The sequence below is a fragment of the Alligator mississippiensis genome, chromosome 8 (assembly GCF_030867095.1).
Source record: "Alligator mississippiensis isolate rAllMis1 chromosome 8, rAllMis1, whole genome shotgun sequence".
NCBI classification, from domain to species: Eukaryota; Metazoa; Chordata; order Crocodylia; family Alligatoridae; genus Alligator; species Alligator mississippiensis.
In genome coordinates this window covers 10,801,945-10,818,319 of record NC_081831.1, presented here as the reverse complement: position 1 = coordinate 10,818,319, position 16,375 = coordinate 10,801,945, and the positions used below count along the sequence as shown (strand labels likewise).

The 16,375-nt window shown below is 43.3% G+C and overlaps 1 protein-coding gene across 5 annotated transcripts in view; it reads left to right on the top strand.

Annotated features, from left to right (window-relative positions):
* Positions 1-16,375, top strand: part of CACNA1G (calcium voltage-gated channel subunit alpha1 G) — a 346,031-nt gene that overhangs the window by 299,397 nt on the left and 30,259 nt on the right. For all 5 annotated transcript variants that reach the window (XM_059732103.1, XM_059732101.1, XM_059732102.1 and 2 more), the window contains 7 exons: positions 866-1,042; positions 2,943-3,068; positions 4,331-4,468; positions 6,307-6,432; positions 7,527-7,588; positions 9,269-9,400; positions 14,585-14,803. In XM_059732103.1, the coding sequence (XP_059588086.1) occupies positions 866-1,042; positions 2,943-3,068; positions 4,331-4,468; positions 6,307-6,432; positions 7,527-7,588; positions 9,269-9,400; positions 14,585-14,803 (980 nt within the window). The remainder of the gene's footprint in view (positions 1-865; positions 1,043-2,942; positions 3,069-4,330; positions 4,469-6,306; positions 6,433-7,526; positions 7,589-9,268; positions 9,401-14,584; positions 14,804-16,375) is intronic.

The window sequence follows — 16,375 nt, the reverse complement described above, 5'->3', positions numbered from 1 at the left end:
TAGGTAGATCTTAATTTTTATCAGCTCCAAGTTAAGATCAGACCGCTTGGTAATTTTTATATCTTAGTTCTAACGTAAAAAACAGTCAGCTCCGTTACCCGCTCGTGGGTTCTGAATTTCCAGACGGTGTTCGTAACCAGTAACTATAAACTGCAAAATAAGACTTGCAACATCTGGGATTGCAGATGGAGAATGTAGTTTGAAATGTTTACGAGGAAGCACATTCTCCTTCCATGTAAACTGTGCTCATTTGCTTTACTTTGTTTAAAATAAACTGAATTATCATTCCATGGTTATGAATAAGAAGGTCAGGATATTGCTCATCAGTTCAACCTCTTCCCAGATACTCACACCAACAGTTGGCTGGTTTAAACCTGACGATCTCCCTTGATGCAGATCAGTCTGGTCAGATAAGTTCTCAAATTTAGGATTTCACTGTGATCGCCATTTAAAAGTTAGACTGGGTGTACTGCGAATACTATAGTAAATGCTGGTATGCCATTAGCTGCAAGTTCTGATGGCTTTTGAATAAAACTAAGCCAATATGAAAACTTGAAAATAGATGATAGATTTGTGCAATACAATATGTAAATGCTGTTCTAAAATACGAAGACAGAAGTAACCATTGTAGTGCACAGGCTGGGCTCTACTAAGTAAAAAATATTGGATGGGGTTACACAATACTTGTAATTGCTATTCTTAACCTTTATCTTGGAACAGGTACTACAGAATCTTGAATGTGTCCCTTTTGAAAAGCCCTTAGGGTCCTTGCTTACTCTAGCAGTATCTGGAAGCAGTTTCTTTAAACATCTGTTGAGGTCAAGAAATTCCCCACTAAAATTTTCTTAATATGTCTTTTCTGCAGGATTCAAACATTACAGTACAAACTGATAATCCAGACCTAACACCATGTTTTCAGAATACCATCCTTGCTTGGATCCCCAGTATTTACCTCTGGACGGCCATCCCTTTTTATATCCTTTATCTGAAACACTACAAGAGAGGATACATCGTACTCTCTGTGTTGAGCAGGCTCAAGACGGTAGGATCTTTCTGCAACTCTTCGCAAAACTCTGTGCCTTTGGAGGGGAAGGGGGGTGTTCACATATCTACATGGAAGCAAAGAAATGCACATTGAGGGCAAACTGCAAATAAAAGGGAACTGGGTATGCAAATTCCTTGATTTTTCTGTAGATTATGGTACAGTGTTTGATAACAAGGAGAATCTTTTCACCAGGCACCGAAATTTTGGTGAAAAGAATTCAGCCTGAAAGCATAAGGCTTGATGCTTACCAACCCACTTGTTCATGGGCCTGTGTAAATGTCTTGTCCCTTATGTCTCCTGTTACTTTTTTTTGATCTAGGTATATGCCCTAACAAGATCACCTAGCAAATATGGTTCTAAATTATCCCTTCTTGATCCTCGCCATCATTTCCCCCTTATTTTATGTATACACACAATTAAAAAATGAATACTTCGGTAGTAAATGGGAAGGTTGACACAAGAGCTAAGCAGATGGCTAGGAAGCTGGACAGGCACCTTTTGCTTCACGTTCCACATGTGCTAATCAGTTTATTAGACGGATTATAAAGAAATGCTTTGCATAGATACCGAGCACTGAACACTGAGGCATCAGGAAGCTTTGCCAGGGATGTAACAAGCCTTGGCTTGTTTGCCACCACCATAAATTTTGACTTTTCTTCCCTCAAATTTACATTCAGATGTGATGCACCAAATGAAGGGAGTGAACAGAAGGAGGGGAAGGGGGAGAGGGTTACAATGAAGAGAGTAAGCCTAGTACAGATTACAACTACGTAAGCAATATTTGTACCCATCAGGTTGGGACTGTGGGCTTGAAGACTTCTGCAGTGTTGCCAACCCCAACTACTGGACAGTTTTAAATCAGCCTACCCCAAATCATGAGATTGGTTTAAAATCCGTGAGGCTTTATTTTTAAAAATCTTAGTACATTTATGATTTATTTCTGATTTTTGAGCCTTCTGGATGCCCTTAGGTATTGTATTTTAAACAGTTCAAAGCTTTCCCCCACAACCATGAGGATTAAAACCATTTTTTTTAATGAATGTTGACATTCTCACACATTTCTGTGCTCCAGGATTTTAAGACAACTGCCAAATTTCAGGAAACCCATGATAAAATTGCACGCTTTGGCAATGCTGTCACAGAGACACGAGAGTGGCCTCATGTGAACCGCACGGACGCACCTCGTCTACAGGATACAGTTCACTTCTTTGCTAGAAAGAGACTTGCTTCAGACCATATAGTCCTCATTTAATCTCTACATTGAGGCTTTCATTGGTACATGGCCATCATGTTGAGGCCTCTTCTCAGAAGTGACTTTTACTTTATGGGTGCAATCACAGTTGGGGACTTTCCAAGCTATTTTGCAGGTCTATTTATAATTAGCAATGACACAGAGATCTGTCCCAGTTTCAGGTACTTTCTGAACATTTTCTATTTCCCATTATATCCCTAAAAAGTACTGACGTGTCATTATTATCCTCATTGCCCAAACAATAGGAGGGAGAGTTAAAAGCCTTTCCAGTGCCACATTAAAAGCTTGGACAGGGAAATGGAGTCAATCCAAGGGTAAACTTCTGGCCTCCCTGTCCAGAGTATGCATCACTGGATGCATCTCTTTCGAATCAATATCCAGCCATTTCTAATTAATTGGAGTCTGTCTGCAGAAAACAGATAGATGTTAGGCTTAGCCCTGATCACATTTATCACCCCTACAAAAAATAAATGAAGCAAGATCCTCAGCTAGTGACCGTTGCAGCAGTTCCAATGATACTAGAATCCCCACCTAGTTTACATCAGCTTTTCACAGCTCAAGTGTAGGGTGATGCAAACCCTGTTTCTGCATGTGTGGAAGGAATGAATCACATGCCTTTCCCATTTAACACGACTTTTCTTTTAGTTTTTAGGCGTTCTGCTTTGGTGCGTCTGCTGGGCAGACTTGTTCTACTCTTTTCATGAACTCCTGCAAAGCAGAACTCCACGCCCCGTCTATTTTGTAACTCCCCTAATTCTTGGCATCACAATGGTAGGTATCGGTTTCCAATTAGTAATAATAATTAACAACCGTATCATTCCCTGGGACAAAATAAACACCAGTAAATGAATAGGGTAGGAGTCATATATTGTGTTCTGCTTTAAACCGGAGAATCCTGTGGATCAGGACAGCCCCTTGCATTGGCCCTATATTGGCAATGTTGGGAGAAAGCAGAAGGACTGAATGAACCTTGAAAAATAAATTGCTCTCCCAGCCCTGGAGCTGATCTCCTCATGGGTTTGACATGGTAGCAAGATGTCGGCGTGGGGAGCAGAGGTGCTGGCTTTGCTTGCTGCCGTGTCGCTTTGTAGCTGATACATGAAACTCTGGCAGAACCAGCAGCCTGGCACATTTCAGCATCATTAATTATTCTCTCTAATTAAAAATAACCTTGTTTAACCTGAAATGCTAATATTTCACTTAGGCATGAAAAATATGGGTTTCTGTAGAAAGCCTTAAGTGTAGGCCATCTCCACATCAGCGAGCCCTAAAGCTGTCAGGTTAAAACCTCGCAATGGAAGGTATTGTTCTGCATCACAGATTTGCTAATGAAAAATTTCTCTGTTCTGCCCTAGCTGCGGTTGTTGTTTGGAGAGAAGCAATTTGTGTTTTATGTTAGGTTGGTTTTGACCTCATCTGAGCTGGGAGATAACGGAGCAAAGCTTGTGCTTTGTTGCACACCGTATCAGGCTGCGTCAAACTGAGCAGCAGCCCAAATCAGAGGCACGTTCTTAACTGGGCAGAAACCAAATTCCTGTTGCTTAAGGTCTCACAGTGGCTTCAGGTCTCAAACTGGCTTTGAGCTGTGCACCAAAAGGTGAAACACTAATTCATTAAGCTTTTAATTCCCTGTGGAAAATTAAAAACACAGACAAAATTTTGATTTACCTGCCTACAGGAGAGAAGTGACCTTGTGTGGAGAGTTTAAAACCTGTTTCCCTAATAATCACAGCAGTTCCTGAGTGCAAACACGATAACCTGCAGTTTAAAAGTAAAAACAAAGCTCAAAACCAAGGGCTCTGAGAACAATTTATTCCTTAAGGCCACTCTTGGCAAAAGAAAGTTTTGCCTTTGACTTCCATTGAAACGAGCTGGGCTTTTACAGGCATAGTTTGCAATTAAGTTTGTAGTGGAGGTTCTGCCATGACAGTGGTGATGCAGCTGCTAGGTTTTCTTATGGGCACACAATGAAAGGGCAACTAGGGAGAGCCATGAGATGTGTATTAATGCATTTCCACCTTTACTCTTTGCAGTTAGTAGCTGCGATCCTCATTCAGTACGAACGACTGCGTGGAGTACAGTCCTCTGGCATACTCATTGTGTTCTGGTTTCTATCTATCCTCTGTGCTCTGGGCCCTTTCCGATCGAAAATCATGTCTGCAACGACACAGGTAAGCAAATGATTCTAGGGGAAGCTAGGGAAGTGTCTCTTGGCTTGGGAGAAGGAGTCACCTGGGTCATCTCAACATGAATTTTGCCAGAGAAGAAAGGGAAGTTTGGTGTTAGTACCTTGATTCAGTCTCTAAATTAGAGGGAATGTGTTGCTTTACATCAGTATAATCCAGTGGGGATATTCAAGGGATGCCCCGCTGGAGGCTACATTGGCAGGAATCTGAGTGCTGCAGCAAGTTCATACGTAGCGCACAGTGTGCAGCAACCTCTGCCTTTTAAAAGAGACTGAGTAGTGAGCAAAGAAATTAATTTGGGCTTGAAGTTGTCCTCCTGAGTCTGAACAGTTTGGTTGCCTTGCACAACTCTATAAAACCCTTGACGTGGGAACAGGCTTCTGACTCCTACAGAGGCTTTTACCAGAAAGCCAAAAGTTAGTAGAAGAAAAACAAAGCTTGGCTGTTATGATTCCCATTTTAAATACAGAGTTGGTTCTGTCACGGTGAGTGAGGGATTGCCAGATCCCTTATCAATTCCCATGTCACAAATAAATAAATTGTATTGCTTCAGTGATCAGGTCATCTCAGGCCTGGTGAGAAAAGTATTTTTTTTTAAACATTCGAGCGTGCTATGTTTGCCTTGTAGACATATAGCAAATAATTTGCTTATTTTTAATAATAATAATCCTAGTTGGTTATTACTATTATTATGATTCTCTCAGCAGGAGAGATCTTGATATGCTAAAGTGCATGAAGCACTCCAGTAGAGATTGAATTAAACTGTAAATGGCAGTCTGTGCAATATTCATTTAGACAATTCAATTTGAAAAGTACGGTAACAATGAATTTCCTTGCTGTGGCCGCTGCCACCTCTCCCCATTCACCTGGGTGGATACAATTCTATTTTAATTTTAAAAAAAGGCCATCAAAAAAGTAAAAATACTGACTTAGATCATGATGGAAGAGTCTTTATTGGTGACTAATTCTTTAGCAAAACTAAATGTGAAGCTTGGGTACCCTGTAGACATGGAGCTTTAAAGCAAAACCCTGGACAACGTCTCTTCTACTGGTCTTGCAGTTGCCAAGGGCTCGAAGCCCCCTCATCCTGACATTTAATGATTAGGCATTTTGTATGGACAGTGAGACCATCCAGAATTATATTAGGCAGGATTTTAAAAACTCGTTAAAGCAGCGGTTCCTGAGTTCCCTCGGCCAACAGAGCACTGCTAACCATCAACATCTCTGGCCATCAACCACGTACTCTCATCAAACTTTTAATCAACAAGGTGGTGGAGTGGACCCAGTGTTATCTGTGGGCCACAGGTTTGGGAATCATTGATATCAGATATCAGCCTTCCCACTCAACTTCTGGGGGCTGACAAGAAAATGACACCAAATGAGACTGTAATTGTCCAACACACAGTTCCTTGCATCTTCCTTTGAAAGCATCTGGCACTGCACATCGCTAGAGACAGGAGGCAGGACTTGATGGATCCGGTGTGGTGTGGTACGGAGGTCCTGTGTTTCTGCATTAAAGGCATGATCCTGCAAGCATCTTGGGGGTACCCCTAAGGATCATGAAAACAGCCTTATGCAGAAGAGGTGCTGAAACATTTACATAACTCCTATGATGTCATCAGGACTTAATTAGAAGTTCGATGCACACATTTAGGTGCGTTACCACATATCTCACATTTGTAAGAGTTATTCCTGGTAGTTAGTTTTTCAGGATTCACTTCCAGAGCAACAACAGACTGGCAGTAGGAAGTTCAATATTATTTTATGTTGAACTTACACAGCCAAATGAAAGCAATCCTTTACTTCCTTTGCTCTCTTTCCAGGGCCAGGTGAAAGACAGATTTAGGTTTGTCACATTTTACGTCTACTTCGTATTGATAATCATTGAGTTGATCCTTTCATGCTTTAAAGAAAGGCCTCCATTTTTCTCCCCCGTTAATACAGACCCGGTAAGTACTATCTTTTTTTATCTGACTATATTCTAGAGGCTTAATTCAGCGGCACAAACAAGAAAGTACTAATTGTATTTGTAGCTCCGTTATTTTATAATAAGCACAAAGAGCACTTGGATGGCTTAGGGCACGTTTTCTCAATCTTCGTATATTGGCCTCCACAAAATCAGAAAAGTTCTCATGACTTCTTGTATTTATTTTAAAAATAAGATTAAAAACTCCAACAATGATAAACTGGAATAATTATTCCAGGTATGTGTTTCAAGAGGTCAGTGGAGGGTTTTTGCCCTTGGAGGGTAAAAGTGGGTGGGGAAGAAAAAAGTGAAATTTTCTTTGCTTGAGATTTGTAACAAAATTTTAAGTATATCATGATCTTCCCTCCATTTTTCCTGTGACCTTCTGGTTGAGAGAGACTGTTTTAGGAAATGAGCCATAGAAACTTTTTGCTTCTAGATCTACAGTTCAAATCCACTTCAGATCAGTCATGCCAGAAGTTGGTTACTGGTCTCATCACTCAGATGTCTTAAATTACCACTCCAATTTTTAAAATAGTCATCGAATAGCATATTTAAATGTAAGTTGATTGTTCCAAAAGGTATCTGTGGAGGGGTAGTCTTTAGTTTGATGAACATCCTTTTAAAGCTGGGTAAAATCTCAGGGTTTGCATCTATTAATATAATAAGCTGTTTTCATAAGAGCTTTGAGGAGATGTAGAATAACCTTACCATATGAAGGAAGTGATGTTGAGAGGTTAAATTGTTACTCAACCTTTCCTAAATGGTCCCCACAATTGAATTTATTTTTGCACCAAGCTGGGAGGGCATGTTCAGGTATAAAATTAATTTCTTCTGAAATCTAAGAATGACATTTCATTTTATATAAGTATGATTAAAAGGCAGCCTGAGCTGTGACTATTAAGAAGTGAAAGGAGCTCTGTATGAGATGACAAATGAAAGAAGTTGTTTTCGCTTCATGTTAGGGAACAGTGCAGAACTTGCTTTCCACTACATACCAAAAAAATGACTCAAACATCTTGTGTTCTTTTTAAAGCCATATTACTTCAAACATGTTGGTATTTTTTCTAAATGCAGAATCCATGTCCAGAGTTGAATTCAGGCTTTCTTTCAAGGTTAACATTTTGGTGGTTTACAAGGTGAGCTTATCTTGTCAAGACTTTTATAACCCATTTTTGGCAAAAAATATACTGGACAGCTGACAACCAAAAAAATTACTCCGGCACTGTGTATTAGATAAAGTTACTTGGGCCCAAATACTTCCCTCCTGGTTGTTCAGTGTTGCATGCTCTTTTACCCCAAGGGGTATCTGCACTGCAGTGGTGGTGGGGAAGGAATTTTTCACATCTGTCTGGGAGTGGCCAGTGATACCCAGACTATCTTTCAGAAATGTGGAGGTGGAACAAAAAGTGGCATAACTAAGAAGCAAACGCCAGGATCTGTTTTTGCATACATCATCCTGGAAAGCTAACAGTAAATAAAGCTAGTTGTGTAGTCATAAATACATGTTGCATTACAGGAATAATACCAGCCACCTTTAGTCCACTTGGGGATGCATTTTATTTCCTGTTGATATTTGCATATGAGGGTCCCTTCCCTCCCCACAAAGGACTCTTCTATGTAGTAAGGAAAGAAAGTTGAGTTCTGCATGCAAATGAAAGCTGGCAGTGATAGGGCTCCTATACATATGCAGGGAGCCTGCTCCGACGCACTGTAATTCCAGTGCATTGGAACAGACTCATTTAATCAAGTCTGCCGGAGCGTGGAAATGAATATGCTCCAGCAGCCTCCAGTGTCATGTGTATCAGCATCCCTGCGCTGAAAAAATGGCAGCAGGGCACTTTAAATTGAAGCTTGTTCGACAAGTTTTAGTTCAAAGCACCCCGCAATGCTTTTTCAGCGCAGGGACACTGATACACATGACGCTCTGCGTGCTTTTAATTAGCATGGCCTTCAGAGCTGTGCTAATTAAATCGCGCCCACACGCCTCCTGGAGCATGTGTATAAATACCCATAGGTGTTATATGTGGGTTGAAGATGCAAAGTTCAGACCAGGATTCAAATCTAAAATTTTTGTTCATCCCATAATAGAGCAATGAGCCCACTGTAAAGTTCACATCTAGACCCAAGCTACCCTTAAAGATTGAGCATGTTGGGATCTGGGCTTTTGACTCAGTCTTACAGACAGGCATTTTGATGGCCCCGGCAGTGTCATCTTATTAGCTATTGTAACAGCCCAGAAAAGCTATTTTTAATAAGGAAGTGAGATGCTTAAAACTCCAAAGGGATTTGAATGCGTGATTCCCATGAGAAAGTATCCTCTAAGCAGTTTGAAAACTTAATCCTGACCATGCGATTGAAAAATAATATTTTTCATTCTTTTGGGGGAAAATCCAATTTTCCTTTAATCATTTGCATAAGCTTGATTTTGCATGCATTTGACTCAAACAGTAAATCAGGTTTAGCTATTTTATTTTCCTAACATCTTTGTACTCGCATGTAAAAGCATAAATCTTCTGCAAATGGTGTTATTGTTTTAAAATTGTTTTCACTGATTTTTTTTTTTTAAGTTGTGACTTTTTTATTTTTAAATTAAAAATGGTTTTCAACTCAAACTTGGGCCTAAACTTCTTGGCCTCATTCTGTTGAACTTATAATACAGGTTTTGCTTTTAGGTCCGATTATTACTTTTAATGTAGGAATGTATCTGCTTTTTTCTTTTTCTTTTGCTAGCTAACTGGTTTCTCATATTAATGGATGCTTTTAAATCTATCATCCAAAATTGATTTGGACTATGATCATTGTTTTTCTGTACATAGCATGGCAATTCTTGGTTACAAAAGGCCACTTAAAGAAAAAGACCTATGGTCACTGAATGAAGATGACACCTCGAAAGTGGTCGTTGGACAGCTGCAAAAGGAGTGGGATAAACAAAAAGCAGACTGCAACCAGTAAGTGTTTTAACCATTCAGCAAGCAGAGGTTGGTCTCTGAATTATCTCAACAGATGTTACACGTATAAAGAAAATGTCTACTCTGAATATGAGCTACATAAAAACAGCATCTATCTACTTGCCCAGTCTCTTTTCTGCAAGTATTCAAACTGCTTGAATACAGTGATGGAAACATGAGCTCTGGTTCTCTGGGGCTCGTGCTTCATCTATAAAACTCTTAACAGTGTTTTTTTAAGAGGTTGACTACACAGGGAAGCTATTGTGAAACAAGCTAGAGTGTGCATTTAAAGCTTCAGAGCTGGTGAGTGGACTTAATGTAGACTAAGTGTGTTCATACTGGGAGGCAGTCCAAAATAGGCACTGCAGAATAACTATTCCTGGCTACTTCCTTGTACTTACGGGCTTAAGTTTCGAATTGTTACTACTGGTAATGTGAGAGCTCACAGAAGCCGGCTGAGTTCACAGCGAAGGAATAGCTGCTTGTTTAAAAATGAGCAAGTTTGACCATAGACCAGTGAGACGCAGTAGATAACAAACCACGTCACTTTTATTCTCTGACTCACTTTTCAGATCAGATATAAAGTGCATTTTCAGAAAGAAACTGCTGCTTGCCCCGGACATGAGATGACAGATCTTAGCATAAAGTATTGGGCTTGGGAATAAAGAACTAGAAATAAGCTATCTAGTCCGGCTTTTCTCTTGAGACTGTTAAAGAGATCATCCCAGCAAGTAAAAAAACACAAAAAACAAACAAGACCCTAATCCTTTTCCTAGTGAAGCTAAAGACTTCCCATAGCCTTCAAAGGTTGCTAAGATCAGGCTCAAAATGTAAATGTATTTAACATGCTAAATAAGGTATTATTTTACTTGGAAACTCAATCTAATCTAGAAATGCAAATATTTGTTTATCACTGTATCTTTTCCACCCACTGACAGGTATCAAAAGTGTTTCTAAGCAAATACTCACTCTGGCGTCAGCTTTAAAGTCATAGATTTTAAGAGGGGCCTGATTTTCCATTTCCTCCAGTTGTTGAATTCTTTGTTTTCCAGAGACTTTGCTCTATTCCCCTGCTCTATGCACTCTTGGCAAATTGGAAAGCCCCCATTAGGTGACATTTAATCTTTCATAATAGTGTTTTTGGCAGGGTTAAATATATGAGAAGTTAGGGTCTGATTTGCAGCTATGTTTTGAAAAGTTTCCAGTATTAACAGAAAAGGCTCAGCCACTGGCTTTATTACCTGGCTGTGTTTTGGGGTTTGTTTTTTTTAAATAAGTGTTCAATTTTTATGCTAGGGAGTATTGTGCATTGTATGTGATCTGCTCTCTTAGTGTACAGACATAATCCAGTTCCTCCAGTGGACATTTGTGCAAGAAGAACACAGACTTCATACAGAAAGGCCTAGGGCACTCTGAAACCTGAAACCGTGCTTGGGTTTTCATCAAAGGTGTCCATGAAACATGGGATGGCTTACTGTGAGCTTTCCCTGAATATGTGACTTGTTATAAGACCAAGCAAAACGTTGTGTTAATGGTGCTAATGGTTCTGACGCTTGGAAGGGATAAAGATGAATCAAAGCCAAGCAAAAGATTCCTGTGAAGCTCATGTCCCAGATCTCTGAGCTTCACATAGCTCTAAAAGCATCTTGTATTGGGTAGCTAGGTTTATTTTTTTGTTGAAAATTATAGAAATGTATGATTAAATTGCCTGCCAGCTACATTGAAAAGGCTTATGAAAAATGTATTAAAAATGACATGGCAAGCAGTGGAGTTCATGCATTGAAACTTCAGACTAATGGAGCTGAAAAGGTGTTAGCAACGTTGATAATGTCTTAGACAGTGTAGCTGAGGTGTAGTAGGGACAGTTAGGTATAAAGCAGGAGTGGGCAAAAATACAGCCCCATCTGCTCCCACTGGGGCAGCCCACACCATGCTCCTGCTGATGCCTGCCAGCCTGGGCCCTGGCCAGCGTGCAGTGTCTGGTGGGGCTATTCCTAATGCAGCTTCCGGCAGCAGGATACTGCTCTGCTCCCCTAACCTCCAGCAGGAGCTGCCCCGCTAAAGCTGCCCGCCTGCCCGGAGCGGCACATCATGGGCATGAACAGGAGGAGGAGCTGCTGCTGGAGGCGAGGGGAGCAGAGCAGCACTCAGCCAGCTGCAGCCGCACTGAGAACAGGCCCACCACAAGCTACATGCTGGCCGGGGCCTGTGCCAGCGGGGCTGTTCAGCTCCACTCACCTCCAGCTGTAGCCCCTGCCCCTGCCACACCACTCTGGGTGGGTGGGAAGCTTCAGCTGGGCGGCTCCGGCTCTAGCTCCTGGCTGCCTTCCACCAGCTTTGCCCAATGCCCACCCAGCGCAATGAGCAGCCACCTGCAGGCGGGCAGAGTGGGTGGAAAGAAGTTGGGAGCTGGAGCTCCATGCAATGGGTACGCACATGCCCCCTCCACACACACCCATACACCCCTTGCCCCCCCCCCCCCCCCCAATAGGGCAGGGCATGCAGGGCATGGTTCATACCTGTCCCACTCCCGATTACAGCTCCCTGCCCACCCAAAGCCCCAGAGGGAGTTTTGGTGAGTTGTTGTGGGAGGGTGGCGGGTGCTAAGCCAGCCCATAACAACTCATCAAAACTCCCTATGCAGCCCTTGGGCCCAAATAATTGCCCACTCTTGTTTTAAAACATACTGTGTCTCTGGTACAGCCACAGGTTCAACAAAACAGGGAACTGTTTCTTAATGTTATATTCCTGTTGCTCCTAAACCAACATAATGGAAGTTTTACATTTAGGTTCATGGTGCTGTCTCAGATCCATCTTTGTTAAACAATCGGTCATGAAGCATTGGAGTTTTTAAACAGAGGTTTTAAATTGTAAGGTGAAGGGTGAAAATGAGCATCTTCTTTATTCAGGGGTGTACTTGGTAGCCGTGTTGGTCTAAAACAAAAAGACATATGAAAAACTAGAACTCTTGGTTCCAAAATAATACCTTCCATTGCAGCTGGGCTAATAAAAGGTATCATTTTGGAACCAAGGGTTCTAGTTCTTTGTGTGTCTTCTTTATTTGCATACGTGCTCCCTGGCTGTTTCAAATCCTGTCCACGCACTTGATTGATAAAAGTGCATTGTTGCTCCAGTGAGAACTACAGAGCCAGTCCAGCTGTGAGGGAGGCACCTGAAGTGCATGTCAGATGCCAGCCAAATTGCTAGTTAAGATCTGAGTGCAGAAACTTTGCTCCTGAGGAGGTTGCTGGAGACAGAAGGCTGTGCTTTCTCAGGCAAGAAAGGTGTGCATCTTTGCTGTAAACAGCAGAGGCATGGGTGGGAAGGAAATGAGATGTGGTCAATTTGACACATTAATATGATGTTAGCCTTGCCTAAGTACTTACTAGTAAGAAATGTCTTTTTTCCTCTTAAGATCTTATGAGATAAAATATGGTAGGCTAGTTAGTTCACCATCATTCAGCAGCAAAGACAAAGCCAGATGGAGCTCAGCATGATTTGTCAGATCCTCTGCTGTTTACAGTGCTGGTGACAAGGAAAAAGTGTGTATGTGGGGTGGCGGAGTGGGGTGCCTGCAAACTAAGCAGATTTGATCTGGAAATTGTATATTGAACCTGGTGAACACTTTGCAACAAATGACTTTTAGCTGGTGTACTTTTAGCTCTTTGCAAATGGTCTACAAGCAGGTCACAATTTCCGCAGAGGTTTTCATCCCAAATTAAGTGAACATGTTTTTGCTTGTGGACCCTTTGCCAAGGAATCCCTCTGCCTGCGTGCAGATTGCTTGAATGGTAAGGTGGAGTCCCCCCTGTTCCAGTTAATAACAGAGCTCCAGCACCTGCTAACAAGGGGGCAGCAGGACATTTTGCCATTTCTTTGAGAGAGAGAGGTGAGGGCCTTACTCCCATCAGTGTGGCTGGGACTGAGAGAATCAGTCCCTACTAAATGCTTAGTTCTTGTTTGATGTCCTCCATCAGTAGATCTCAGTGCTCTATAAAGCAGGTAAGTATGTTTAGCCTCATTGTACTGATGGGAATTGGGATTTCAGAGAGGAAAAGGGCTAATCCAAACAAGATTTAGGCACTAAATTGGAACTTTGAGTGGAATTTAGGCATCTGAGTCCAACTTTGCGACCCCGAAAAACCTTGCTCAGCTGGTGGCTAAATTCTGTACTTGTCGTTACTGCAGCTTGTGACCTCAAGAGTTCCCTGATTGCTAAAACGGCAGTCATGATGGGGCTAAGTAGCTCAGTGCCTGTTTCACCCCTAGGTCCAATTGGGATTGTAAAACTAGATAGTCCTCTGCCTTTCTCCCCTGAAAGGCCTCATCCATTACTTGTGCTGAGGATCAGGCTGCACACAAAATAGTGGCAGCCGTTCATTTTAAAACATGGCAGAGGGAGAAGGAGGCGGTGGCAATGATCCCTAATGGTTAGGGTGCACATGCAGGGTGTGGGCCACTCTGGTTTGATTCTCCTCTCTGCTTGATGGAAATGAAACCCACCTCTCCCACCTCCCTGGAGGGTGGCCAGCTATGACTACCAGACTATGAACTACATAAGCATGGGGCACTCTCTACCCCGCTTGTTGAAGCTGTCCCATTATACAGAAAAAAAAAATTAAGATTCATTGGGCCAGGGCCAGCTTGACCCTTCCCTAGGTCTCTTTGTGGATCTAGTATAAAGTGCCTTTCCCAAGGCCACAATGAAGGCTGGTGGGAGAACCAAGATCAGAGGCCAGGTTGTGTCTTTGGTGTCCTTGTTGGGTATCCTAATCACAGTGGGCACTTTTACATGTGCTCTGGGGGGTAGGGGAATAGCACTTTGATTAGAGAGGCTCCAAGAGCTGCTTTAATTAAAGCACCGCCACGTCTCGTTTATTGGCATCCCTGCGCTTCAAGATGGTGCGGGGATGCTTGAACTAAAGATCATTTGACGAGTTTTCATTCAAGTGCCCCACCGCCATTTGGAAGCGCGGGGATGCTGATACATGAGACGCAGGAGGCTGCAGGAGCGCAGTGATGGCCATGCTCCAGCTGACTCGATTGAGGGAGTCTGCTCCAACACGCTGGCATTGCAATGCATCGGAGCAGCCTCCGTGCTGGTGCGTAGGTGCCCTGTGCCACGTGGCATCCATAACACAGTTATTTTCAGCTGACAATAGTTACTTGTTTCCTGCTCCCTAGGAAAGAGGCCGTGGCATATGTGAAGAAATCTAACCATGTGCTGAACCATGTTGGTGATGGCCCCAATGAAACAGAACCTTGGATTGACAATAAGAAACAGCATAAACAGCCCTCCTTCCTCAAAGCATTGCTACGGACCTTCGGGCCATACTTCTTAGTTGGCTCTTTCTACAAGCTGATCCAAGATCTACTTGCTTTTGTCAACCCTCAGTTGTTAAGGTGAGTTTCTCCTACCAGTAGTTTGTGCGCACAATCCATGTGTAACCCTGGCTTCAGAGAAAAGCCGAGTTCTTGCAATGCATGATTGGTTTCCCCCACAACAATGCATGTCCAAGCCTCATGCCTTTCGCATCAAAATGGCAAGACAGGCCTCCTTTCATATCTGTGAAGTGGTAAATCAGGCTTGGCAAGGACGCCTACCAATGAAAACCCGGAAATCAGGGGTTGTAGCTAAAGGGCAGCTGCGTGCTAAAAACAGTCTACTGCAGGGTTGCCCAACTGCAGCCCACAAGGGGTTAATACGCAGCCCTGGGGCTCCTATACAGCCACTGCTCCCCTTATCTCTCCACCTCCCTCCCTCAGCTTCTGCTTCGTGCTCCCACCCAGGAGACAGGGCAGCACAGCCCATGATGCTGAGGGAGCCCACAGCACAGTGTGGTGCAGCGAGGGGGCCGAGGTGGGGGTCATCCATGCACACACAGTGGAAGGATGTGGTGGGGAGGCACTCCCCCTGCATGTTGTACAGCCGTGGTGGAGGGCTAGCCACATGTGTAGTGCAGCAAGCTGTGGGGTGCAGCCCAGGGGCCCATGGCTTCCACTGCTATAGCACTTGTTGGTGCAGCCCCTGGACTCTTCCAAGTTGAACAGGCCTGGTCTACTTTATTTTGCATGGCAGCCCAAAGTGGTTTCTTCTTTCCTGGGCAGGAGCATTGCAACTAGGTTCTAATACCACAGCAGAGCGGTGCATTCTGGGACCAGTCGATTTTGGGTACATATGATATCTGCATCATAGATTCATAGATGTTGGGGTCGGAAGGGACCTCAATAGATCACCGAGTCCGACCCCCTGCATAGGCAGGAAAGAGTGCTGGGTCTAGATGACCCCAGCTAGATACTCATCTAACCTCCTCTTGAAGACCCCCAGGGTAGGGGAGAGCACCACCTCCCTTGGGAGCCCGTTCCACACCTTGGCCACTCAAACTGTGAAGAAGTTATTCCTTATGTCCAGTCTAAATCTGCTTTCTGCTACCTTGTGGCCATTATTTCTTGTGACCCCTGGGGGCGCCTTGGTGAATAAAACCTCACCAATTCCCTTCTGTGCCCCCGTGATGAACTTATAGGCAGCCACAAGGTCGCCTCTCAACCTTCTCTTGCGGAGGCTGAAAAGGTCCAGTTTCTCTAGTCTCTCCTCGTAGGGCTTGGTCTGCAGGCCCTTGACCGTACGAGTGGCCCTTCTCTGGACCCTCTCCAGGTTATCCGCATCCCTCTTGAAGTGTGGCGCCCAGAATTGCACACAGTACTCCAACTGCGGTCTGACCAGTGCCCGATAGAGGAGAAGTATCACCTCCCTGGACCTATTCGTCATGCATCTGCTGATGCACGATAAAGTGCCATTAGCTTTTCTGATGGCTTCGTCACACTGCCGGCTCATGTTCATCTTGGAGTCCACTAGGACTCCAAGATCCCTTTCCACCTCGGTGCCACCCAGCAGGTCATTTCCTAGGCTGTAGGTGTGCTGGACATTTTTCATCAGTGATGAAGGCAGCTGCAGTATACTTCGTTTTGTACAAA